This window comes from Corvus hawaiiensis, chromosome 28 (assembly GCF_020740725.1).
Source record: "Corvus hawaiiensis isolate bCorHaw1 chromosome 28, bCorHaw1.pri.cur, whole genome shotgun sequence".
In the NCBI taxonomy this organism is placed as follows: Eukaryota; Metazoa; Chordata; class Aves; order Passeriformes; family Corvidae; genus Corvus; species Corvus hawaiiensis.
In genome coordinates this window covers 5,803,620-5,831,604 of record NC_063240.1, presented here as the reverse complement: position 1 = coordinate 5,831,604, position 27,985 = coordinate 5,803,620, and the positions used below count along the sequence as shown (strand labels likewise).

The window sequence follows — 27,985 nt, the reverse complement described above, 5'->3', positions numbered from 1 at the left end:
CCCCGGCGGCCCCATGCACCGGCCCCCGCCGCCGCCGCCGAGCGCCGCACCATGCCCGAGCCGCCGGCCGCAGCGCAGGACGGCGAGCGGCCCCGGCGGGGCCCGGCCGCGGAGGAGCGAGCGGAACCGGCGGCCCCCACCGGCGTCCTGGGTACGGGGGGAACCGGGCGGGCACCGGGCCGGGGGTACGGAGGGGGATTGCGGGAGGCGGCGAGAGGGTCGGGGAGAGGGGCACGGGGAGGGCTGGGGGCGGGAGGGCCCGGTTCCTGCGGCTCGCTGCGGATGCGGGCCGGGATGCGGCTCCCCGGGACCGCCGGGGGGGGGGGGGGAGGGGGGGTCGGGGCTGCCGGTAGCGCTCTGAGCATCCCCCCGGTACCGCTCCGTGCCCCCCTCCGTGGGGGTCCCGCCTCATGCGGGGGAGGCTGCGGGTCTCTGGTGGTCGCGGCTGATTTTGTGTCCCACTCCCCCCCCTTCTCCGGACAGCTCCGAGCCCCCCCGGGCTGCGTTTCGCACCCAGCTCCGCGTCCCCCGCTCACCGGTGACATCCCCAGCGCGGTGTCCCCGCACCCCCCGTGCCACCCCCACCCCAGGGAGGTGTTTTTGCCGCCACCCCCCCCCCCCTCCTCCGCCAGGCCCGTGCCCTCCCAGCACCACGGGGAGGGGGGGGGGGGGGGTGGCGCAGCTCGCAGCCTTTGTGTCGCTGTCCCCACGCTGGCGCTGGGGTCCCCTCCCCGCGTGGCGCTGGGCCAGGTGACACCCCCTGATCGGGGTCCCCGCGGGGGTGGGGAGGGTGGCAGGGCCTGGTGGCTGCTGTGCCACCGAGCAGCGGGGCTCCCGGCTGCCGGTGGGTGACCCACTTCGTGCCGCCCCCTGGGACGCTCGGGCCGGGGCAGTGGCGGCCCCCGCCACGCCGCAGCTCCGGTGACCTTAGGCCGGGAGCCAAGGTGAGCGGCACCGCCGGCGACAAACGGGGACAAGCGGGGGCACCCGGCGGCGCGCCCGGGGGCTGGCACACAGCGCTCCAGCCCCGGCGACCCCGCGGTGCCACCTCGGTGGTGGCACCGCGTGCCGGGAGGGGCTGCGGGGACAACGGGACGAAGGGGACGCGTGGTTGGAGTGGGGTGAGGGGGGCGGTCACACCCCCCCCCCCCCCCCAAACCCGGCAAGTTTGGGGGCGCTGGGGACCCCTCTTTTCCATGACCTTGGGCAGGAAAAGCCGCCCTGCCCCCGGATTTGGGGCTCCGGGGTGGGTATTGCACACGCTGGTGTCGGTGTCGCCGGTGTCCGTGCCCGCGGCCGGGTCCCGCAGTCGCCACCCGCGCCGGGTGCCACCGCTGCGGGCAGGACATGAATAATGCAGGGTGGGTGAGCTCAGCCCGCCGGCGTCACCCGGCTGCCAGGGTGGCACGGCCGGGCACCCTGCTGGCCCTGCACCCTGAAACGCTGGCACCCTAAAACACTGGCACCCCACAACACGGGCACTTGGCACCCCGACAGCTCAGCACCCCGAAACCCCTGCATGGTACCCCCCCACCCTGATACCCCAACACCCTGGCACCCGGGTACCCCAACACCCTGATACCCCAACATCCCAACACCCTGGCACCCCAACACCTTGACACCCCAATGCCATGGTACCCCGGCACCCCAATACCCCAACACCCGGGTACCCCAACACCTCAGCCTCCCAGCACCCCTGCACCCTGACACCCCAACACCCCAACGCTCTGATACCCCGGCATCCCAACACCCTGGCACCTTGGCACCCTGCTACCCTACCGCCCTGGCACCCCAACACCTTGATACCCCAAAACCCTGGCACCCTGGTACCTCTGCACCCTGGCACCCCAACACCCCTGCACTGTAACACCCTGGCACCCCGGTACCCCAGCACCCAGGCACCTCAACACCCAGACACCCCAACATCCCAACACCCTGATACCCCAACACCCTGATATCCCAACAGCCCTGCACCCCAGCACCTCGACACCCTGGCACCCCAGCACCCAAACACCCTGGCACCCCAACACGCCAGCACCCGTAAACCCCAGCACCTCGGCGCCCTGGCACCCCATCACCCGAGCACCCCTAAACCCCAACACCTCGACACCCTGGCACCCCAACACCCTGATAACCCAGCACCCTGGCACCCCAGCACCCGAGCACCTCGGCACCCTGGCACCCCAACACCTTGATAACCCATCACCCAAACACCCTGGTACCCCAACACTCGAGCACCCCTAAACCCCAACACCCTGGCACCCCAGCACCCTGATAACCCAGCACCCCAACACCCTGATACCCCAACAATCCTGCACCCCAACACCTCGACACCCTGGCACCCCAGCACCCTGATAACCCAGCACCCAAACACCCTGGCACCCCAACATCCGAGCACCCCTAAACCCCAGCACCTCGGCACCCTGGCACCCCAGCACCCCGATAACCCAGCACCCAAACACCCTGGTACCCCAACATCCGAGCACCCCTAAACCCCAACACCCCATACCCTGGCAGCCTGACACCCTGATAACCCAGCACCCAAACACCCTGGCACCCCAACATCCGAGCACCCCTAAACCCCTAAACCCCAGCACCCTGGCACCCCATCACCCGAGCACCCCTAAATCCCAGCACCTCGGCACCCTGGCACTCCAGCACCCTGATAACCCAGCACCCAAACACCCTGGTACCCCAACACCCTGATAACCCAGCACCCAAACACCCTGGCACCCCAACACCCGAGCACCCCTAAACCCCAACACCCAAACACCCTGGCACCCCAACACCATGATAACCCAGCACCCAAACACCCTGGCACCCCATCACCCCAGCACCCCTAAACCCCAGCACCTCGGCGCCCTGGCACCCCAACACCCTGATAACCCAGCACCCTGGCACCCCAGCACCCGAGCACCTCGGCACCCTGGCACCCCAACACCCTGATAACCCATCACCCAAACACCCTGGTACCCCAACACTCGAGCACCCCTAAACCCCAACACCCTGGCACCCCAACACCCTGATAACCCAGCACCCAAACACCCTGGTACCCCAACACCCTGATAACCCAGCACCCAAACATCCTGGCACCCCAACACCCGAGCACCCCTAAATCCCAACACCTCGACACCCTGGCACCCCAACACCCTGATAACCCAGCACCCTGGCAGCCTGGCACCCCAACACCCGAGCACCCCTAAACCCCAGCACCTCGGCACCCTGGCACCCCAACATCCGAGCACCCCTAAACCTCAGCACCCTGGCACCCTGGCACCCCATCACCCGAGCACCCCTAAACCCCAGCACCTCGACACCCTGGCACTCCAGCACCCTGATAACTCAGCACACAAACACCCTGGCACACCAACATCCGAGCACCCCTAAACCCCTAAACCCCAGCACCCTGGCACCCCATCACCCGAGCACCCCAACACCCTGATAACCCAGCACCCAAACATCCTGGTACCCCAACACCCGAGTACCCCTAAACCCCAGCACCTCGGCACCCTGGCACCCCAACACCCTGATAACCCAGCACCCAAACACCCTGGCACCCCAACATCCGAGCACCCCTAAACCCCTAAACCCCAGCACCCTGGCACCCCATCACCCGAGCACCCCTAAACCCCAACACCTCGGCGCCCTGGCACCCCAACACCCTGATAACCCAGCACCCTGGCAGCCTGGCACCCCAACCCCCGAGCACCCCTAAACCCCAACACCCAAACACCCTGGCACCCCAACACCCTGATAACCCAGCACCCAAACACCCTGGCACCCCAACACCCGAGCACCCCTAAATCCCAACACCTCGACACCCTGGCACCCCAACACCTTGATAACCCAGCACCCTGGCAGCCTGGCACCCCAACACCCTGATAACCCAGCACCCAAACACCCTGGCACCCCATCACCCGAGCACCCCTAAACCCCAACAACTCGACACCCTGGCACCCCAACACCCCACACCCTGGCACCTCAGCATGCTGGTACCCCGGCAGCGCAGGGCAGGACACGGTGCCACAGCGGGGGTGGCAGCCTGGCAGCCTGGCACTGTCCCCAGCTGCCACCCACGGCTCGGGGACAGCGCAGCCTTTCAGAGCCCATCGGGGCGCTGAGTTTGTGGGGTCTCAGCAGAGATTCCCGGGAGGTTCCCGGGGTTGGGGTGCATTCCCTGCCATGAGCAGCTCTGGCATTTCCTGTTTTTCCGGGCGGTTTCCGGCACCCCGAGCCCTTCCCAGCCCTGGGGCACCCGGAGAGGCCTCGACATCCCCGGCCGAGGAGGGGACACTGAGGCAGGAGGGGACACTGAGGCAGCGAAGCGACAAACGGGGTCCCCACCGCCATCGGGGACCTCCTCCCTGCCAGCTCCGGGTGGATTTTTTGGGCTGCCCCCTGTCCCTGGGGACACCGGGCACGGGGACAGCGCGTCCCAGGGCTGCGGCCACCCCAGAGCGGGCCAGTGGCCGTGTCCCCTCGCTGCCACCCGCTCGGGGGGTGCTGCTTTGGGGACTGTCCCCATCCCACCTCGGCGCGGCGGCGCGGGGCCTCGCCGGGTTTCCATGGAGACCGGCTGCTTTTTTTTCCCCCTATTCCCGTTTTTCCTGCGCTTTTCCATCCATCCCTCGGAGCCCGGCCCCGCCGAGGGGCAGCGGGAGGAGGTGAGAGGTTTTTGGGGACTCTCCCAGGGGACATCCCGCGACACTCGGCACCCCGGGGGTGCCAGGACGCGCTGGCGGCTCCTCCCCGCAGCTGTCGGGGCCGATTTTGGGATCTGCCGCAGGAGAAATCCGATGCCAGGGCGGTGGCACCGCCAGCGGGGCCGTGACCTGTGCCATGGCCGGGGTGGGGACAGCCGGGGACGTGTCCCGCGCTCATCCCGGGGCTCCCGGGCGGTTTGGGATCCGCTTCCCGGGGATTTTGATCCCTCCCCGGCCTCCTCCCGGCAGATAAACTCTTCGGGAAGCGGCTGCTCCAGGCCGGGCGCTACATCATGTCCCACAAGGCCTGGATGAAGACGGTGCCCACGGAGAACTGCGATGTGCTCATGACATTCCCGGGTAGGGATGGGCACGGGAAAAGCGGGATTGGGATGGGATGTGGCCGGAAAAACCGGGATAGGGATGTGCACGGGAAAACTGGGAGAGGGATGTGACCAGGAAAACCGGGATTGGGATGGATGTGCTCTGGAAAACCGGGATTGGGATGTGCACGGGAAAACTGGGATTGGGATGTGACCAGGAAAACCGGGATTGGGATGTGTCCCAGAAAATTGGGATTGGGATGTGACCGGGAGAATCTGGGATAGCCGGGGCAGGTGGGGATGGTGGGAAGAGCCCGGGGGGTGGCAGTGGGGATGGGGGATGGGGGACGTGGAGAAAACGTGTGGGGTGTGGGATTGGGGAGAGATGTGGGATGTAGAGAGGGATGTGGGATGTGGGGAGGGAATGGGACCGGGATGGGAGATGTGGGAAGGGATGGGGACTGGGATGAGGGATGTGGGAAGGGATGGGGACTGGGATGGGGGATGTGGGGACAGATGGGGCTGTATGGAGGGATGGGGACTGGGATGGGGGACAAGGGCATGGATGGGGACTGGGATGAGGCACACGGGGATGGATGGGGACCGGGATGAGGCACACGGGGATGGATGGGGACTGGGATGAGGGACACGGGGATGGATGGGGACCGGGATGAGGGACAAGGGCATGGATGGGGACTGGGATGGGGGACAAGGGCATGGATGGGGACTGGGATGAGGGACACGGGGATGGATGGGGACTGGGATGAGGGACAAGGGCATGGATGGGGACTGGGATGAGGGACACGGGAATGGATGGGGACCGGGATGAGGGACACGGGGATGGATGGGGACTGGGATGGGGGACAAGGGCATGGATGGGGACTGGGATGAGGCACACGGGGATGGATGGGGACCGGGATGAGGGACACGGGGATGGATGGGGACCGGGATGAGGGACACGGGGATGGATGGGAACTGGGATGAGGGACACAGGGATGGATGGGAACTGGGATGAGGGACATGAGGACGGATGGGGACCGGGACGAGGGACACGTGGTGGGCTGGGGACCGGGATGAGGGACACGGGGACAGATGGGAACTGGGATGAGGGACACGTGGTGGGCTGGGGACCAGGATGAGGGACACGGGGACAGATGGGAACTGGGATGAGGGACACGGGGATGGATGGGAACTGGGATGAGGGACACGTGGTGGGACACGGGGACGGATGGGAACTGGGATGAGGGACACGGGGATGGATGGGGACCGGGATGAGGGACACGGGGATGGATGGGAACTGGGATGAGGGACACGGGGACAGATGGGAACTGGGATGAGGGACACGTGGTGGGACACGGGGACGGATGGGAACTGGGATGAGGGACACGGGGATGGATGGGGACCGGGATGAGGGACACGGGGATGGATGGGGACCGGGATGAGGGACACGGGGATGGATGGGGACTGGGATGAGGGACACGGGAATGGATGGGGACCGGGATGAGGGACACGGGAATGGATGGGGACTGGGATGAGGGACAAGGGGACGGATGGGGATTGGGATGAGGGACACGTGGTGGGCTGGGGACCGGGATGAGGGACACGGGGACGGATGGGGACCGGGATGAGGGACACGGGAATGGATGGGGACTGGGATGAGGGACACGGGAATGGATGGGGACCGGGATGAGGGACACGGGGATGGATGGGAACTGGGATGAGGGACACGGGGATGGATGGGGACCGGGATGAGGGACACGGGGACAGATGGGAACTGGGATGAGGGACACGGGGATGGATGGGAACTGGGATGAGGGACACGGGGACGGATGGGGACCGGGATGAGGGACACGGGGACGGATGGGGACCGGGATGAGGGACACGGGGATGGATGGGAACTGGGATGAGGGACACGGGAATGGATGGGGACCGGGATGAGGGACACGGGGACAGATGGGAACTGGGATGAGGGACACGTGGTGGGACACGGGGACGGATGGGAACTGGGATGAGGGACACGGGGACGGATGGGGACCGGGATGAGGGACACGGGAATGGATGGGGACCGGGATGAGGGACACGGGGACGGATGGGGACCGGGATGAGGGACACGGGGACGGATGGGGACTGGGATGAGGGACACGGGAATGGATGGGGACCGGGATGAGGGACACGGGAATGGATGGGGACTGGGATGAGGGACAAGGGGACGGATGGGGACTGGGATGAGGGACACGGGGACGGATGGGGACCGGGATGAGGGACACGGGAATGGATGGGGACTGAGATGAGGGACACGTGGACAGATGGGAACTGGGATGAGGGACACGTGGTGGGACACGGGGACGGATGGGGACTGGGATGAGGGACACGGGGACGGATGGGGACTGGGATGAGGGACACGTGGTGGGACACGGGGACGGATGGGGACTGGGATGAGGGACACGGGGACAGATGGGAACTGGGATGAGGGACACGTGGTGGGACACGGGGACGGATGGGGACCGGGATGAGGGACACGGGGACAGATGGGAACTGGGATGAGGGACACGTGGTGGGACACGGGGATGGATGGGGACTGGGATGAGGGACACGGGGACGGATGGGGACCGGGATGAGGGACACGGGGACAGATGGGAACTGGGATGAGGGACACGTGGTGGGACACGGGGACGGATGGGGACCGGGATGAGGGACACGTGGTGGCACATGGGGATGGATGGGGACTGGGATGAGGGACACGGGGATGGATGGGGGCCGGGATGAGGGACACGTGGTGGCACACGGGGATGGATGGGGACTGGGATGAGGGACACGGGGACGGATGGGGACCGGGATGAGGGACACGGGGACAGATGGGAACTGGGATGAGGGACATGGCGACGGATGGGGACCGGGATGAGGACTGGGATGAGGGACGCGGGGATGGATGGGGACCAGGATGAGGGATACGGGGATGGATGGGGACCGGGCTGAGGGACACGGGGTGGCCCACGGAGCCCGCTGCCCGCCCCGCAGACACCACGGATGACCACACGCTGCTGTGGCTGCTGAACCACATCCGCCTGGGCATCCCCGAGCTCATCGTGCAGGTGCGGCACCACAAGCACACGCGCGCCTACGCCTTCTTCGTCACCGCCACCTACGAGAGGTGCGTCCCCCCCGGCCCCGCCGCGCCCGCACAGGGGCACGGGGTTACGGGGATACGGGGTTAGGGGGATAACGGGGTTAGGGGGATAACGGGGTTAGGGGGATAACGGGGTTATGGGGATGTGGGATATGGGGATATGGGAATATGGGGATATGGGGATATGGGGGTATGGGGGTATGGGGTTATGGGGGTATGGGGATATGGGGATATGGGGATATGGGGATATGGGGGTATGGGGGTATGGGGTTATGGGGGTATGGGGATATGGGGATATGGAGTATGGGGATATGGGGTTATGGGGGTATGGGGGTATGGGGATATGGGGTTATGGGGGTATGGGGTTATGGGGATAAATGGGTGCGGGGTTATGGGGATATGGGGATATGGGGATAAATGGGCGCGGGGTTATGGGGATATGGGGATATGGGGATATGGGGATATGGGGATATGGAGTATGGGGATATGGGGTTATGGGGGTATGGGGGTATGGGGATATGGGGATAAATGGGTGCGGGGTTATGGGGTTTTGGGGATATGGGGTTATGGGGATGCGGGGATATGGGATTATGGGGATATGGGGATATGGGGATGCAGGGATACGGGGTTATGGGGATGCAGGGATATGGGGGTGCGGGGTTATGGGGATATGGGGTTATGGGGATGCGGGGATATGGGGTTATGGGGATATGGGGATGCAGGGATATGAGGGTGCGGGGTTATGGGGATACGGGGTTATGGGGTTATGGGGATATGGGGTTATGGGGATACAGGGATACAGGGTTATGGGGTCATGGTGATACGGGGTTATGGAGATATGGGGTTATGGGGATGCAGGGATATGGAGATATGGGGAGGCTGGGATGTGGGGAGATGGGGATACAGGGATATGGGGCTGCAGGGATACAGGGATACAGGGACACAGGGCTACCAGGATACAGGGATTTGGGGATGCAGGGATACAGGGACACAGGGCTACCAGGATACAGGGATATGGGGATGCAGGGATACAGGGACACACGGACAGAGGGATACCAGGATACAGGGATATGGGGACACGGGGATACAGGGACACGGGGATATGGGGATATGGGGATATGGGGACACGGGGATACAGAAACATGGGGATATGGGGATATGGGGATATGGGGACACAGGGATATGGGGACACGGGGATATGGGGACGCAGGGATACAGGGATATAGGGACATGGGGATGTGGGGACGCGGGGATACCGGGACGCGGGGATATGGGGACACAGGGATGTGGGGACGCAGGGATGTGGGGACAGAGGGATACAGGGACACGGGGATACGGGGACACGGGGATACAGGGACGCAGGGATATGGGGACACGGGGATATGGGGACGCAGGGATATGGGGACGCAGGGATTTGAGGACATGGGGATACAGGGACACAGGGATATGGGGACGCAGGGATACAGGGACACGGGGTTACGGGGACGCAGGGATGTGGGGACACGGGGATATGGGGACACAGGGATATGGGGACACGGGGATATGGGGATGCAGGGTTGTGGGGACACAGGGATATGGGCACACCGGGATATGGGGACGCGGGGATGTGGGGACGCAGGGATATGGGGACACGGGGATACAGGGACACAGGGATACAGGGACACGGGGTTACGCGGACACGGGGATATGGGGACACGGGGATATGGGGACATGGGGATATGGGGACACGGGGATATGGGGACACAGGGTTACGGGGACACAGGGATGTGGGGACACAGGGATATGGGGACACGGGGATATGGGGACACCGGGATATGGGGACACAGGGATATGGTGACGCGGGGATGTGGGGACGCAGGGATATGGGGACGCAGGGATATGGGGACGCAGGGATGTGGGGACGCAGGGATATGGGGACACGGGGATATGGGGACACGGGGATATGGGGACACGGGGATACAGGGACACGGGGTTACGGGGACACGGGGATATGGGGACACGGGGATATGGGGACGCGGGGATATGGTGACGCGGGGATGTGGGGACACCGGGATATGGGGACACCGGGATATGGGGACACGGGGATGTGGGGCTGCTGGGATATGGGGACACCGGGATATGGGGACACAGGGATATGGGGACACAGGGATATGGGGACACCGGGATATGGGGACACGAGCATGTGGGGCTGCCGGGATATGGGGACACGGGGATGTGGGGCTGCCGGGATATGGGGACACCGGGATATGGGGCTGCCGGGCCGCGTCCCCAGCGCTGTGCTCCGTTCCCGCAGTTTGCTGCGCGGGGCGGACGAGATCGGGCTGCGGAAGCCGGTGAAGGCGGAGTTCGGGGGCGGCATGCGCAGCTTCTCGTGCGAGGAGGATTACATCTACGAGAACATCGAGAACGAGCTCGGCTTCTTCACCTCGCAGGTGGGAGCGATGTGGGGTTATGGGGATGTGGGGATATGGGATATGGGGATATGGGGTTATGGGAATGTGGGATATGGGATATGGGATATGGGATATGGGGATGTGGGGTTATGGGAATGTGGGATATGGGATATGGGATATGGGATATGGGGATGTGGGGTTATGGGATATGGGATATGGGATATGGGGATATGGGTTATGGGGATGTGGGATATGGGATATGGGGTTATGGGGATGTGGGATATGGGATATGGGTTATGGGGATGTGGGGTTATGGGGTTATGGGGTTGTGGGATATGGGATATGGGGATATGGGGTTATGGGGATATGGGGTTATGGGGATGTGGGATATGGGATATGGGTTATGGGGATGTGGGGTTATGGGGTTATGGGGATGTGGGATATGGGATATGGGATATGGGTTATGGGGATGTGGGATTATGGGGTTATGGGGATGTGGGATATGGGATATGGGTTATGGGGACGTGGGGATATGGGGATGTGGGATATGGGATATGGGTTATGGGGATGTGGGGTTATGGGGTTATGGGATTATGGGGATATGGGGATGTGGGGATATGGGGATGTGGGATATGGGATACTGGGATCTGGGTTTTGGGGATATGGGATATGGGATATGGGATATGGAATACGGGGATACTGGGATCTGGGATATGGGGATATGGGGATATGGCTTATGGGGTTTTGGGGATATGGGGATACAGGGATATGATGATATGGGATACGGGGATATGGGATATGGGATACTGGGATATGGGGATATGGGATATGGGGATATTGGGATCTGGGATCTGGGGTTATGGGGATATGGGGTTATGGGATATGGGGATATAGGGATACAGGGATATGGGGATATGGGGTTATGGGGATATGGAGTTATGGGGTATGGGATACTGGGATACCGGGATACCGGGATATGGGAATATGGGATATGGTGATGTGGGATACAGGGATAATGGGATGCAGGGATATGGGGTTATGGGAATATGGGGATTTGGGGAGGCTGGGATATTTGGATGTGGGGATGTGGGATATGGGGTAGGGGATGCAGGGATACAGGGATAGGGGATGCAGGGATACAGGGATGCCGGACAAGGATTCAGGGATTCGGGGATATGGGAATGCAGGGATGAGGGAATGCAGGGATGAGGGGACAGAGGGACACGGGCAGGGAGGGGAAGGGAGGGGAGGTCACCACCCCCTCCCCAGCGAGCCCCATCCCGCCTGGCACCCACCCGGCCCCGCAGTGCTGGGGACAAGGCGGGCCAGGGAGGAGGGGACAGTCCCGGGCGGGGGAGGACAGGAACGGTGCCGGGGTGTCCCCGCAGGAGCGGCAGAACATCATCAGGTACTGGCTGGAGAACCTGCGGGCCAAGCAGGGAGAGTCCCTGCACAACATCCACTTCCTCGAAGGACAGCCCATCAGTGAGTGTGGCACTGCCGCGGCACCCGGCGGCACTCGGTGGCACTGCCATGGCACCCGGTGGCACCCGGTGGCACTGCCATGGCACTGCCATTGCAGCCGGTGGCACTCGGTGGCACTGCCATGGCACCCGGCGGCACCCGGTGGCACTGCCATTGCAGCCGGTGGCACTCGGTGGCACCCGGCGGCACTGCCATGGCACTCAGTGACACCCGGTTGCACTGCCATGGCAGCCGGTGGCACTCGGTGGCACTGCCATGGCACTGCCATTGCAGCCGGTGGCACTCGGTGGCACTGCCATGGCACTGCCATGGCAGCCGGTGGCACTCGGTGGCACTGCCATGGCACCCGCTGACACCCGGTGGCACTGCCATTGCAGCCGGTGGCACTCGGTGGCACTGCCATGGCACTCGGTGGCACTGCCATGGCACTCGGTGGCACCTGGTTGCACTCCTTGTCACCACCATGGCAGCCGGTGGCACTCGGTGGCATTGCCATTGCAGCCGGTGGCACTCGGTGGCACTGCCATGGCACCCGGTGGCACTGCTATGGCACCCTGTGACAGCCGGTGGCACTGCCATGGCAGCCGGTGGCACCCGGTGACACCCGGTGGCACTGCCATGGCACCCTGTGACACCCGGCGGCACTGCCATTGCAGCCGGTGGCACTCGGTGGCACTGCCGCGGCACCCGGCGGCACTCGGTGGCACTGCCGTGGCACTCGGTGACACCCGGCGGCACTGCCATTGCAGCTGGTGGCACTCGGTGGCACTGCCATGGCACCGCCACACCACAGCACCGCCACCCCCTGCCCCTGCCCAAGCGGTGCCGTGGTGGCCCCGGCGGGCACCAGCCCCTTGTCACCAGTGTCCCCACCCCTGGGCTGGTGGCTGCATGCTGGGCACAGAGCCACGCTTACCCCAACCCCACTGACCCCACTGACCCCACTGACCCCAGTGTCCCCACTGTCCCTGTCCCAACCGCACCACACCACCTGTGGGGTGGCAGTGGGGTCCCGGGGTGGGCTGGAAGTGTCCCCACTGTCCCTGACCCCGTGTCCCCACTGTCCCTGACCCCGTGTCCCCAACTCCAGGACGATGTGAGGGTGGTGGCTTCATGATGGGCACAGAGCCGTCCCCGCTGTCCCTGCCCCAACCCCACCACACCGCGCCCATGTGGGGTCACAGGGGGATCTCTCACCCCGTGTCCCCTCTGTCCCTGACCCCGTGTCCTCATTGTCCCTCACCCCGCTGTCCCTTACCCCGTGTCCCCGCTGTCCCTTACCCCGTGTCCCCGCTGTCCCCCGCCCCATGTCCCCACTGTCCCTGACCCCGTGTCCTCATTGTCCCCGACCCCAACCCCACTGTCCCCCACCCCGTGTCCTCGCTGCTCCTGACCCCGTGTCCCCGCTGTCCCCTCTGTCCCTGTCCCCTCTGTCCCCGCTGTCCCCGTGTCCCCGTTGTCCCCGCTGTCCCCTCTGTCCCTGCTGTCCCCGCTGTCCCCATGTCTCCACTGTCCCCGTGTCCCCCCGTCCCCGCTGTCCCCGTGTCCCCGCTGTCCCCATTGTCCCTGACCCCCTGTCCCCGTGTCCCCTCTGTCCCCGCTGTCCCCGTGTCCCCTCTGTCCCCTCTGTCCCCTCTGTCCCTGACCCCGTGTCCCCATTGTCCCTCACCCCTCTGTCCCTGTCCCCCTGTCCCCGTGTCCCCGTGTCCCCGTGCCCCCGCTGTCCCCTCTGTCCCTGTCCCCGTGTCCCCGCTGTCCCTCACCCCTCTGTCCCTGTCCCCATTGTCCCCGTGTCCCCGCTGTCCCTGACCCCGCTGTCCCTGTGTCCCCGCTGTCCCTCACCCCGTGTCCCCATTGTCCCTCACCCCTCTGTCCCTATCCCCGTGTCCCCTCTGTGCCTGTCCCCGTGTCCCCGTGTCCCCATTGTCCCCGTGTCCCCATTGTCCCGGTGTCCCGGTGTCCCGGTGTCCCCGGGCAGTCCCGGAGCTGGCCGCACGGGGGGTGATCCAGCAGCTCTTCCCGCTGCACGAGCAGAGGATCCTCAAGCGCCTGATGAAGTCCTGGGTGCAGGCGGTGTGCGAGGCGCAGCCCCTCGGTCAGTTTTGGGGTCACCCTGGCGGCTTTATGGGGTCCCAGCCCCTCGGTCAGTTTTGGGGTCACCCTGGCGGCTTTATGGGGTCCCAGCCCCTCGGTGAGGCTTTGGGATGACCCCGGTGGGGTTTTGGGGGTCCTAGTCCCTTGGTGAGGCTTTGAGGTCACCCTGGGCGGTTTTGGGGTCCCGTTTGGGATGACCCCGGCAGGGTTTTTGGGTTCGGGTGAGGCTTTGGGGTCACCCTGGGTGGTTTATGGGGTCCCAGCCCCTTGGTGAGGCTTTGAGGTCACCCTGGGCGGTTTTGGGGTCCCATTTGGGATGACACCAGCGGGGTTTTTGGGATCCCAGCCCCTTGGTGAGATTTGGGGTGACCCTGGGCAGTTTTGGGATCCCATTTGGGATGACCCCAGTGGGGTTTTTGGGTTAGGGTGAGGTTTTCAGGAGACCCTGGTGGGGTTTTTGAGGTCCCAGCCCCTTGGTGAGATTTGAGGTCACCCTGGGCAGTTTTGGGGTCCCATTTGGGATGACCCCGGTGGGGTTTTTGGGGTCCCAGCCCCTCGGTGAGGCTTTGGGGTAACACCAGCGGGGTTTTTGGGATCCCAGCCCCTCGGTGAGGTTTTGGGGTAACACCAGCGGGGTTTTGGGGTCCCAGCCCCTCAGCGAGGCTTTGCGGTAACACCAGCGGGGTTTTTGGGGTCCCAGCCCCTCGGTGAGGCTTTGGGGTAACACCAGCGGGGTTTTGGGGTCCCGGCCCTGCTGACACCCCCCTGTCCCCCCCCAGATGACATCTGTGACTATTTTGGGGTGAAGATCGCCATGTACTTCGCCTGGCTGGGCTTCTACACCTCGGCCATGGTGTACCCGGCCGTCTTCGGCTCCATCCTCTACACCTTCACCGACAGCGACCAGGTGAGGGCACGGGGCCACAGGGGACGGGATTTGGGGTCACGGGGAGGTTCCCGGCCTTCCTGGAGGGTTTTCATCCCTCCTTGTGGGTTTCAGTCCTTCCCTGCGGGGTTTTTTCCCCCCCCTTTTTTGGGAATTTTCATCCCTTCCTTGTGGGTTTTCCATCCCCTCCTTGTGGATTTTCCAATCTTCCTGGAGGGTTTCCATTCTTCCTGGAGGGTTTTCATCCCTCCTTGTGGGTTTCACTCCTTCCCTGCGGGGTTTTTTTCCCCCCCTTTTTTGGGAATTTTCATCCCTTCCTTGTGGGTTTTCCATCCCCTCCTTGTGGGTTTTCCATCCCCTCCTTGTGGGTTTTCCATTCTTCCTGGAGGGTTTTCATCCCTTCTTGTGGGTTTCAGTCCTTCCCTGCGGGGTTTTTTTCCCCCCCCTTTTTTGGGAATTTTCATCCCTTCCTTGTGGGTTTTCCATCCCCTCCTTGTGGATTTTCCAATCTTCCTGGAGGGTTTCTATCCCTCCTTAGGGTTTTCTGTGTCTCTTTGTGGGTTTTTCTTCCCTCTGTGGGGTTTCTGTCCCCTCCTTGTGGGTTTTCAGTTCCTCCTTAAGGATTTGCATCATTCCTTGTGGGTTTCCACCCCTGTTTTGCTGTTTTGATTCCCTCCCTGGAGCTTTCCAGACTTTCTTGGCGTTTCCATCCCTCCTTGGGGGTTTTAATTCTCTCTGTGGGGTTTCCATCCCTCCTTGTGGGTTTTAATTCTCTCCTCGGGCTTTCCATCCCTCCTGGTGGATTCCCAAAATTCCTTGAGGGTTTCCATCCCTCCTTTGGTGTTTTTCACTCCCTCTTCGGGCTTTTCATCCCCTCCTCATGGGATTTCCTTCCCTCCTGGGTGGTTCCTCTCCCTCCTTGTGCCATTTCCACCCCTCCTCGAGGCTTTTCCATCCTTCCTCGTGCATTTCCACCCTTCCTCACCTCCTTCCCTCCCTCTTCCCCCAACTTTTCCCCCCGATTCCCCACCCCTGCCATTCCCGCTGCGTTCGGGTTCCTCCCAACCCTACAGGGCTGGGTTTGGGGCACATCGGGGCCGCGAGGGGACCAACCCCGGTGCAGTTGGTGCCATCCGTCCCCCAGACCAGCCAGGACATCTCCTGCGTGGTCTTCGCCATCTTCAACGTCATCTGGGCCACGCTGTTCCTGGAGGAGTGGAAGCGCCGCGGCGCCGAGTTCGCCTACAAATGGGGCACGCTGGACACCCCCGCGGAGTCCATCGAGGAGCCCCGGCCCCAATTCCGGGTCAGACACCCGGGAATGGGCTCCCAACCCTTGGGAAAGGCCCCGTTCCTTCAGGAGGGGTCCCTCCTATTGCTTGGGAAGGTTTCCATCCCTTGGGGGGGTCCCAGTTGTTATGGGGAGGTCCCGTTCCTTGGGGAGGGTCCCATCCTTTGTGGGGGTCCCGTTCCTCGGGGAGGGTCCCATCCTTTGTGGGGGATCCCATTCCTTGGAGACATCCCATTCTTTAGAGGGGGTCCCATTCCTTTTGGGGGTCCCATTTGTTATGGGGAGATCCCATTCCTTGGGGAGGGTCCCATCCCTTGTGGGGGTCCCATCCCTTTTGGGGGTCCCATTGCTTTGGGAGATCCCATTCCTTGGGGAGATCCCATTCCTTAAAGAGGGTCCGATCCCTTGTGGGGGATCCCATTCCTTGGGAAAGGTCCCATCTCTTGGGGGGGATCCTATGCCATGGAGAAAGTCCCATTCCTTGGGAGAAGTCCCATCCCTTGTGGGGGTCCCGTTCCTTCTGGGGGTCCCGTTCCTTGGGGAGATCCAGTTCCTTAAAGAGGGTCCCATCCCTTGTGGGGGTCCCGTCCCTTGTGGGGGTCCCATTCCTTGGGGAGATCCAGTTCCTTAAAGAGGGTCCCATCCCTTGTGGGGGTCCCATCCCTTTTGGGGCTCCCATTGCTTTGGGAGATCCCATTCCTTGGAGAGATCCCATTCCTTAAAGAGGGTCCCATCCCTTTTGGGGGTCCCGTTCCTTGGGGAGATCCCATTCCTTGTGGGGGATCCCATTCCTTGGGAAAGGTCCCATCCCTTGTGGGGGTCCCGTTCCTTGTGGGGATCCCATTCCTTGGGGAGATCCCGTTCCTTGTGGGGATCCCATTCCTTGGGGAGATCCCATTCCTTGGGGAGATCCCGTTCCGTAGAGAGCGTCCCATCCCTTTTGGGGATCCCAGTTGTTATGGGGAGGTCCCGTTCCATAGAGAGGGTCCCATCCCTTGTGGGGATCCCATTCCTTAGGGAGATCCCATTCCTTGGGGAGGGTCCCATCCCTTTTGGGGATCCCATTTGTTATGGGGAGATTCCATTCCTTGGAGAGGGTCCCATCCCTTGTGGGGGTCCCGTTCCTTGGGGAGATCCCATTCCTTGGGGAGATCCCGTTCTGTAGAGAGGGTCCCATCCCTTGTGGGAATCCCATTCCTTGAGGGATCCCATTCCTTGGAAGATCCCATCCCTTTTGGGGGGGGCCCATTCCTTGGGGGATCCCATCCCTTTTAGGGGGGTCCCATCCCTTGGGGGATCCCATCCCTTTTAGGGGGACCCCATCCCTTGGGAAGGTCCCCAGGGCCGGGACACCCCGTGGCGAGGTGGGGCTCACAGAGGGATCCCACGGAGCCCTGGGCTCACCCCCCGCCGCGCCGCCCCGAACGCAGGGGATGAAGCGGATCAGCCCCGTGACCAGCGCGGAGGAATTTTATTATCCCCCCTGGAAGCGGCTCCTGTTCCAGAGCCTCGTCAGCCTCCCCGTCTGCCTCGCCTGCCTCTGCCTCGTCTTCCTCCTCATGCTCGGCTGCTTCCAGCTCCAGGTGCGTCCCTGGCCCTGCAGGGATGGGCTGGCAGCGGCTCTTGGGGACAGGGATGGTGGCACTGGTCCTGATCCTGATCCTGATCCTCATTCTGTTCCTGGTCCTGATCCTGATCCTGATTCTGATCCTGATTCTGGTCCTGATCCTGATCCTGAATTCTGTTCCTGGTCCTGATCCTGATCCTCATTCTGTTCCTGGTCCTGATCCTGATCCTGATTCTGGTCCTGATCCTGGTCCTGATCCTGGTCCTGGTCCTGGTCCTGATCCTGATCCTGATCCTGAATTCTGTTCCTGGTCCTGATCCTGATCCTGATCCTGATTCTGGTCCTGGTCCTGATCCTGTTCCTGATCCTGATTCTGATCCTGATTCTGGTCCTGGTCCTGGTCCTGAACCTGATCCTGGTCCTGAACCTGATCCTGAATTCTGTTCCTGGTCCTGATCCTGATGCTGATTCTGGTTCTGATCCTGGTCCTGGTCCTGGTCCTGATCCTGATCCTGATCCTCATTCTGTTCCTGGTCCTGATCCTGATCCTGATTCTGATCCTGATTCTGGTCCTGATCCTGATCCTGATCCTGAATTCTGTTCCTGATCCTGATCCTGGTCCTGAACCTGATCCTGGTCCTGATCCTGATCCTGAATTCTGTTCCTGATCCTGATCCTGATCCTGAATTCTGTTCCTGGTCCTGATCCTGATCCTGGTCCTGAACCTGATCCTGGTCCTGATCCTGATCCTGAATTCTGTTCCTGGTCCTGGTCCTGGTCCTGAACCTGATCCTGGTCCTGATCCTGATCCTGATCCTGTTTCTGTTTCTGTTCCTGGTCCTGACCCTGGCCCTGATTCTGGCCCTGATCCTGCTCCTGTTCCTGTTCCTGTTCCTGTTCCTGTTCCTGTTCCTGTTCCTGTTCCTGTTCCTGTTCCTCTCCCTTTCCCTGCCCCCATCCCTATCCCATCCCTGTCCCACCCCCATGCCATCCCTGTCCCCATCCCATCCCATCCCATCCCATCCCATCCCATCCGTGCCCCTGTCCCATCCCATCCCTGTCCCCATCCCATCCCTGTCCCCATCCCATCCCATCCCTGTCCCACCCCCATCCCATCCCATCCCATCCATCCCATCCATCCCATCCCATCCCATCCCATCCCATCCCATCCCATCCCATCCCATCCCATCCCATCCATCCCATCCCATCCCATCCCATCCCATCCCATCCCATCCCATCCCATCCCATCCCATCCCATCCCATCCCATAAATCCCCTCAGGAGCTGGTGCTGAGCATCCCGGAGCTGCCGCGCATCCTCCGCTTCCTGCCCAAAATCATCCTGGCCGTCATTGTCACCGCCTGTGACGAGCTCTACAAGAAAGTGGCCTTGTGGCTCAATGACATGGGTGCGTGGGGACCCTGGGGGACACTGAGGGGACACCGGGGGTGGCCCTGGCACAGGGGCTGGCACCCCCCAAACCCCGCTGAGCCTCCCTGTGCCCTGCAGAGAATTATCGGCTGCAGAGCGCCTACGAGAAACACCTCATCATCAAAATCGTCCTGGTGAGGGGACACTGGGACACGGCGGGGGCACTGGGGGGCACTGGGGGGGTCCCAGTGGCTCTTGGTGAGGGGACAGAGGGGACTGGGGGGCACTGGAGGGGTCCCAGTGGCTCTTGGTGACGGGACAGAGGGGACTGGGGGTGTTCCAGTGCCTCTTGGTGAGGGGACTGGAGGGACTGGGGGGGACTGGAGGGGTCTCGGTGGCTCTTGGTGAGGGACAGAGGGGACTGGGGGGGTCCCAGTGGCTCTTGGTGAGGGGACTGGAGGGACTGGGGGGGACTGGAGGGGTCCCAGTGGCTCTTGGTGAGGGACAGAGGGGACTGGGGGGCACTGGAGGGGTCCCAGTGGCTCTTGGTGAGGGGACAGAGGGGACTGGGGGGCACTGGAGGGGTCCCAGTGGCTCTTGGTGAGGGGACAGAGGGGACTGGGGGGCACTGGAGGGGTCCCAGTGGCTCTTGGTGAGGGGACTGGGGGGACTGGAGGGGACTGGAGGGACAGAGAGGACCAGAGGGGTCCTGGCAGTCACAGAGGGGACACAGAGGGGACCTGAAGTTTTCTGCTGCCACCGTGGGGACACCGAGGTGACCGAGAAGCCCCGGTGCCACCCCCGGTGTCCCGGTGCCACTCCCCGTGTCCCGGTGCCACCCCCGGTGTCCCGGTGCCACTCCCCGGTGTCCCGGTGCCACTCCCGATGTCCCGGTGCCACCCCCCGTGTCCCGGTGCCACCCCCGGTGTCCCCGGTGCCACTCCCCGGTGTCCTGGTGCCACCCCCGATGTCCCGGTGCCACCCCCCGTGTCCCGGTGCCACCCCCCGATGTCCCGGTGCCACTCCCGATGTCCCGGTGCCACCCCCCGTGTCCCGGTGCCACCCCCGGTGTCCCCGGTGCCACCCCCCGTGTCCCGGTGCCACTCCCCGGTGTCCCCGGTGCCACCCCCGATGTCCCGGTGCCACCCGCAGTTCCAGTTCGTCAATTCCTACCTGAGCCTTTTCTACATCGGATTCTACCTCAAGGACATGGAGCGGCTCAAGGAGGTGAGGGGACCCTGCCCGGGGGACAGATGTCCCCACAGTGTCCCCAACACCCCCCTCACCCCTTCTCCACCACCGCCACCACCCCTGGGTGTCCCCGCGTGTGTCCCCTCGGTGCCGCGGCGGTGCCCAGCGCGGCTCACGGCGTGTCTCTGTGTGTGTCGCCGTGTGTCGCCGTGTGTCGCCGTGTGTCGCCGTGTGTCGCCGTGTGTGTGTGTCCCTTGTGTCCCTTCCGCAGCTCCTGCTCATCCTGTCCCTGTCGCAGAGCCTCGCGCGGCAGCTCCGGGAGGCTCTGCTCCCCTCCATCCTCCTCCACCTCCACCTGTCCCTCATCTTCCTCAGGCGCCTCCTGCTCTTTGGCTGGAGCCTGGGAGTGTCCAAAGTAGGAGCGGGGAGGGACGGGTTGGGAATGTCCCCCCCCACGCCGGGACACGGTGGGGACACTGATGTCCCCAACCCTCCCCCTTTTCCCCCACTGGGGTGGCGGTGGGGCTGCTGCGGCCCCGCCCCATCGGGAGTGGTCAGCGATGGGTGGGGGGGGGGTGGGGGGGTGACCCAGGAGGGGACACGCCGGGGTTGGGGTGTCCTGAGCGGCCATCGAGGCCATCGAGGGCCGGAGGGAGAGGGGGGACGCTGCGGGGGTGACAGGGAGGAGCGGGGACATCGCAGGGGCAGCAGAGATCTTGTGGGGAGAGCAGAGAGGAGCAGGGACCCCTCGGGGACAGGAGAGAGGAGGAGGGACACCACGGGAGGAGCAGGGACACCACAGGAGGAGCAGGGACACCAGAGAGGAGCAGGGACACCACGGGAGGAGGAGGGACACCACGGGAGGAGCAGGGACACCACGGGAGGAGCAGGGACACCAGAGAGGAGCAGGGACACCAGAGAGGAGCAGGGACACCACAGGAGGAGCAGGGACACCACGGGAGGAGCAGGGACACCAGAGAGGAGCAGGGACACCACGGGAGGAGCAGGGACACCACGGGAGGAGGAGGGACACCACGGGAGGAGCAGGGACACCACGGGAGGAGCAGGGACACCAGAGAGGAGCAGGGACACCAGAGAGGAGCAGGGACACCACAGGAGGAGCAGGGACACCACGGGAGGAGCAGGGACACCAGAGAGGAGCAGGGACACCACGGGAGGAGCAGGGACACCAGAGAGGAGGAGGGACACCACGGGAGGAGCAGGGACACCACGGGAGGAGCAGGGACACCAGAGAGGAGCAGGGACACCACGGGAGGAGCAGGGACACCACAGGAGGAGCAGGGACACCACGGGAGGAGCAGGGACACCAGAGAGGAGCAGGGACACCACGGGAGGAGCAGGGACACCAGAGAGGAGCAGGGACACCACGGGAGGAGCAGGGACACCAGAGAGGAGCAGGGACACCAGAGAGGAGCAGGGACACCAGAGAGGAGCAGGGACACCACGGGAGGAGCAGGGACACCAGAGAGGAGCAGGGACACCACGGGAGGAGCAGGGACACCACGGGAGGAGCAGGGACACCAGAGAGGAGCAGGGACACCAGAGAGGAGCAGGGACACCACGGGAGGAGCAGGGACACCACGGGGACAGCAGAGAGGAGCAGGGACCCCGAGGGGACACCACAGAAGGAGCGAGGACACCACAGAAGGAGCAGGGACACCGTGGGGACACCACAGAAGGAGCAGGGACACCGTGGGGACACCACAGGAGGAGCAGGGACCTCGAGGGGACACCAGGGAGGAGCAGGGACACCGCGGGGCCAGGCCATGGGGACACCACCCCCTGTCCATCCCCCGCGGGTGAGAGGGGGGGGGGGAGGTGACACCGTGGCCACCGTGTCCCCACAGATGCTGGCCACGCTGCTGATCACGCGCCAGTTCCTGCAGAACGTGCGGGAGGTGTCGCAGCCCCACCTGTACCGGCGCCTCCACCGCGGCGACCTCAACCTGCGCAGCCTCCGCCAGCTCGCCCACGCCCTGCTCTGCCTGCTCGCCCCGCGGCGACCCCCGCAAGCCCCTGCCGAGGGGTCCCGGGGCGAGAAGAAATGTCTGAACGGAGGGTGCGGGGTGCCGGAGGAGGAGGAGGAGGAAGAGGAGGAGCGGCGCGGCTCGGACTCGGAGGAGGAGAGCGCGCTGGACTGCGGGCTGAAGCTGAAGAAGGTGAGCTTCATCGAGCGTGGCGAGCGGCGAGCCGAGCCCGCTGGCCCCGAGGACGAGCCTTTCCTCGAGGAGGGCAGCCCCACCATGGTGGAGAAGGGCATGGACCCCGCCGCCGTGTTCGAGCTGTGCGAGGAGGAGGACGAGGCCGAAGGAGCGCCCGGGAGCCCCGCGAGGGCGGCGACGGAGCCGGCGGGGCTGGCGAGGGTGGCGAGGAGGAGGAGGGAGGAGGAGGAGGGAGAGGAGGAAGGGAGGAAGCGCAACCGCGCGTCCTGGATCGACCCCCCCGAGGAGGATTACTCCACGCAGCTGACGCAGGCCGAGGTGGAGAGCTGCATGAAGAAGTACGAGGTTGGTGGCCCGGTGGCCTTCGTCACCTTTTTGTCCCCTTTTTGTCCCCTTTTTGTCACCTTTTTGCCCCTTTTTTGTCCCCTTTTTGTCCCCTTTGTCCCCTTGTCCCTGGACCTGCTGGGCTCGCCAAGGTGTTCCTGGGGCTCCCTGAGGTGTCCCAGTGGCCATCGGGACCCCCAAGGTGTCCTTCAGGGCTCCTTGAGGTGTCCTCGTGGTCGGTGGCCTCACCAAAGTGTCCCTGGAGCTGGTGGCCTTCCCGAGGTGTCCCCGTGGCCATCAGGATCCCTGGGAATGGTTGGCTTCCCGTGGTGTCCCCGTGGCCACCTGCAGGGTGGTGGCAACAGCTGGACACGAGCCCGGGTGTGCCCAGGTGGGCAAAGGGCACCTGGCTTAGAGCAGGGCAGGGATTGTCCCCAAATCCTGTGTCCAGTTCTGGGCCCCCATGGCCAGAGGGGCTGGAGAGTGGCTGGAGGTGGGGAAGGGCTGGAGAATTCCTGAGGGAGCTGGGAAGGGGCTGGAGAATTCCAGGCTGGGAAGGAGCTGGAGAATTCCTGAGGGAGCTGGGGAAGGGGCTGGAGAATTCCAGGCTGGGAAGGGCTGGAGAATTCCCGAGGGAGCTGGGAAGGGGCTGGAGAATTCCCAGTTGGGAAGGGGCTGGAGAATTCCTGAGGGAGCTGGGAAGGGGCTCAGCCTGGAGCAAAGCGGGATCAGGGGGGACATTCCCAATCTCCACCAGTCCCTACCAGGAGGGCACAGCCGGGGGGGGGATCCCAGGGGACACCAGGACAGGAGGGAACGGCCCCAAGCTGTTCCCATCAGCGGGAATTTCCTCCTGGAAAAGGCGCTCAGGGGTTGGAATTCCCCAGGGAAGTTGGGAATCCCCACCCCTGGAGCTGTCCAAGGAACGTGGCCGTGGGCGACCAGGTGGGGATCGGCCACGGGTCAGACTCGGCGACCTCGGAGGATCTTCCCAACCTGCAATTCCATAAAAATCCCCCAGCAAACCCCAAACCCCTCCCAGAGCCGGGCTCTGACCCCACTCCCCTCTCCCCAGAACACTCCAGAACATTCCAAGGGACACCCATCGGGGGAGGAGCCCAGCTCAAGACTCCACGACCTGGGAACTCTTTCCGAGCTCACCCGTTCCCCCATTTCTCCCTCAGGACACCTTCCAGGACTACCAGGAGATGTTCATCCAGTTCGGCTACGTGGTGCTGTTCTCCTCGGCCTTCCCGCTGGCCGCCATGTGCGCCCTGGTCAACAACGTCATCGAGATCCGCAGCGACGCCTTCAAGCTCTGCACGGGGCTGCAGAGACCCTTCGGCCAGCGCGTCCAGAGCATCGGCCAGTGGCAGGTGGCCACCTCGGGGACGCCGGGGGAGGCTTGTGGGGCTTTGGATTTGGGGGGGGGGTTCACCCCCGTCCCCGCTGCTCTTGCAGAAGGTGATGGAGGCCATGGGTGTCCTGGCCATCGTGGTCAACTGTTACCTGATCGCCCAGTGCGGGCAGCTGCAGAGGCTCTTCCCGTGGCTCAGTCCCGAGGGAGCCATCGTGTCCGTGGTGGTGCTGGAGGTACCGGAGAGGGGGCTCGGGGTTGGCTCCGCGCTTTGGGGTTGGGATGCCGAATTTCAGCCCCGTCCGTTGTAGGTAGCGATGGGGTTGGGTGGGAATGGCCGTGGGAGTTCACGTTCCTGGGGTAGAAAGTGCCTGGGAGCTCCTGTCCCTGGAGATTCCCATTCCTGGAGATTCCCATTCCTGGAGATTCCCATCCCTGGAGATTCCCATCCCTGGACACTCCTACTCCTGGAGATTCCTGTCCCTGGACACGTAAATCCCTGGACATTCCCATCCCTGGACACTCCCATCCCTGGAGATTCCTATTCTTGGACATTCCCATTCCTGGAGATTCCTGTCCCTGGAGATTCCCATCCCTGGAAATTCCCATCCCTGGACAATCCCATTCCTGAACACTCAATTCCCTGGAAATTCCTATCCCTGGACACTCAATTCCCTGGACAATCCCATCCCTGGACACGCAAATCCCTGGAGATTCCCATTCCTGGAGATTCCCATTCCTGGACATTCCCATCCCTGGACACTCCTATCCCTGGAGATTCCTGTCCCTGGACACGTAAATCCCTGGAGATTCCCATCCCTGGAAATTCCCATTCCTGGAGATGTCATCCTGGGAAACTCCCATCCCTGGAGATTCCTATCCCTGGAAATTCCCATCCCTGGAGATTCCTGTCCCTGGACAATCCCATTCCTGGACAATCCCATCCCTGGACACGCAAATCCCTGGACACTCAATTCCCTGGACAATCCCATCCCTGGACAATCCCATCCCTGGACAATCCCATTCCTGGACATTCCCATCCCTGGACACTCAATTCCCTGGAGATTCCTGTTCCTGGAAATTCCCATCCCTGGAGATTCCTATCCTTGGACATTCCCATCCCTGGAGATTCCCATCCCTGGACATTCCCATTCCTGGACACTCAATTCCCTGGACATTCCCATTCCTGGACATGCAAATCCCTGGAAAATCCCTGGACAATCCCATTCCCTGCGGGGAATATTTTGGGATGAAAGGGCCGGATTGGGATAGAAGCACCGGATTTTGGGATAGAAGGGCTGGATTTGGGATGGAAGGGCCGGATTTGGGATGGAAGGGCCGGATTTGGGATAGAAGCACCAGATTTTGGGATAGAAGGGCTGGATTTGGGATAGAAGCACTGGATTTTGGGATAGAAGGGCTGGATTTTGGGATTGTGGCGGCGCCGGGGACGCTCAGGTGGCCACCGTGTGCCCCCAGCACTTCGCCCTGCTCCTGAAGTACGTCATCCAGGTGGCCATTCCCGACATTCCCGCCTGGGTGGCCGAGGAGATGGCCAAGCTGGAGTACCAGCGCCGCGAGGCCTTCAAGGTGGGTCCTGCCCGGGTGGCATCCCCGGGGTGCCCCCACGGTGTCCCCAAGGGCCTGGGGGGTCCCCAAAGTGTCCCCGACACCCGCTGGGCTCCCAGAGATGTCCCCAAGGTGTCCCCAGGTGCTGGTGGCCACCCCGGGGTGTCCTCGTGCCCGGTGTCCCCCTCCATGTGTCCCCTGAGGTGTCTCCATGCCCACTGGCCACCCCGGGGTGTCCTCGTGCCCAGTGTCCCCTCGATGTCCCCGTGCCATCCCCGTGCCCGGTGTCCCCTCGATGTCCCCTCACCATCCCCGTGCCACTGCCGTGCCCGGTGTCCCCTCAATGTCCCCTCAATGTCCCCTCACCATCTCCGTGCCCAGTGTCCCCTCGATGTCCCCGTGCCATCCCCATGCCTGATGTCCCCTCGATGTCCCCGTGCCCGGTGTCCCCTCGATGTCCCCTCACCACCCCATGTTCATTGTCCCCTCGATGTCCCCGTGACATTTCTGTGCCGTCCCCGTGCCCGTTGTCCCCTCTATGTCCCCTCACCACCCCCGTGCCCAGTGTCCCCTCGATGTCCCTGTGCCATCCCCATGCCCGGTGTCCCCTCAATGTCCCCTCGATGTCCTCACCATCTCTGTGCCATCCCCATGCCCGGTGTCCCCTCGATGTCCTCACCATCCCCGTGCCACCACCGTGCCCGGTGTCCCCTCGATGTCCCCTCACCACCCCCGTGCCCGGTGTCCCCTCGATGTCCCCTCGCCATCCCCGTGCCACCACCGTGCCCGGTGTCCCCTCGATGTCCCCTCACCATCCCCGTGCCCAGTGCCCCCTCGATGTCCCCTCACCATCCCCGTGCCACCCCCGTGCCCGGTGTCCCCTCGATGTCCCCTCACCATCCCCGTGCCACCGCCATGCCCGGTGTCCCCTCGATGTCCCCTTGCCATCCCCGTGCCATCCCCGTGCCCATTGTCCCCTCGATGTCCCCTCGATGTCCCCTCACCATCCCCGTGCCATCCCCGTGCCATCCCCGTGCCCGGTGTCCCCTCGATGTCCCCTCGCCATCCCCGTGCCACCCCCGTGCCCGGTGTCCCCTCGATGTCCCCTTGCCACCCCCAGAAGCACGAGCGGCAGGCCCAGCACCACTTCCAGCAGCAGCAGCGCCGCAAGCGCGAGGAGGAGGAGCGGCAGCGCCACGCGGAATTCCAGGCGCGCAAGGAGCGCGAATCCAGCCGGGACGAGCCCACCAAGCCCGAGGCCACCGGGCAGGACCCGGCGCACGACAAAAACCCAGGAAAAGGGAAAAGCTCCGGCGGCTCCTCCTCGCACGGCCCCGACAAGCCCAAGAGGCCCAGCTCGCTGCTGGCCACCAACAACGTGATGAAGCTCAAGCAGATCATCCCCCTGCAGGGCAAATTCCTGTCCGGTGGCACCGCCGCGGGTGGCACCGCCACCGCCCGCTCGCCGCAGTCACCGACGGGCAGCGAGAACAAACTGCCGGGATTCCTGAGCTTCAAATTCCTCAAATCCCCCGAGACTAAGCGGGACGCGGGCACCGAGAAGGTGCAGTCGCCCACCAAGCCCTTCAACCCCGGCAAGCTGTTTAATTTCGGCAAGTCCGAAGGGCTCGGTGCCAACGGGGGCACTGCCGGAGCGTCCCCGCAGCCCCGGGCAGGGCCCTCGGCGGACGCGGTGCCCGGGAAGGCGCATCTCAACGAGGAAGGGGCACGGGAGGAGCAGGAGAGCCGGGCGGAGGAGGAGGGCGGCGGTGCCCGGCTCTGACCGGAGCTCTGGGGGCACGGGAGGAACCAGGCGGAGCGGGAGGGCGGCGGTGCCCGGCTCTGACCGGAGCTCTGGGGGCACGGGAAGGACCAGGCGGAGCGGGAGGGCGGCGGTGCCCGGCTCTGACCGGAGCTCCGGGGGCACGGGAAGGACCAAGCGGAGCGGGAGGGCGGCGGTGCCCGGCTCTGACCGGAGCTCTGGGGGCACGGGAAGGACCAGGCGGAGCGGGAGGGCGGCGGTGCCCGGCTCTGACCGGAGCTCTGGGGGCACGGGAAGGACCAGGCGGAGCGGGAGGGCGGCGGTGCCCGGCTCTGACCGGAGCTCTGGGGGCACGGGAAG

General features: G+C 64.0%; 1 protein-coding gene across 3 annotated transcripts; it reads left to right on the top strand.

The window, feature by feature from the left end:
• Positions 1-50: 50 nt before the first annotated feature.
• Positions 51-27,646, top strand: ANO8 (anoctamin 8). Of its 3 annotated transcripts, none has more exons than XM_048288083.1 (17): positions 51-151; positions 4,953-5,063; positions 8,045-8,177; positions 10,447-10,585; positions 11,935-12,031; positions 14,010-14,126; positions 14,905-15,032; positions 16,156-16,317; positions 17,733-17,885; positions 19,150-19,276; positions 19,378-19,433; positions 20,392-20,466; positions 22,299-22,958; positions 24,122-24,313; positions 24,399-24,530; positions 25,774-25,884; positions 26,984-27,646. In XM_048288083.1, the coding sequence occupies exons 1-17, from the start codon at positions 52-54 to the stop codon at positions 27,644-27,646; spliced, it is 3,156 nt and encodes a 1,051-aa protein (XP_048144040.1). In that variant the 5' UTR covers position 51. The 3 variants fall into 3 exon arrangements, with proteins under 3 accessions (XP_048144040.1, XP_048144039.1, XP_048144038.1); XM_048288082.1 differs by having other exon boundaries at positions 16,135-16,317; positions 26,987-27,646; XM_048288081.1 differs by having other exon boundaries at positions 16,135-16,317.
• The last annotated feature ends 339 nt before the right edge of the window (positions 27,647-27,985 follow it).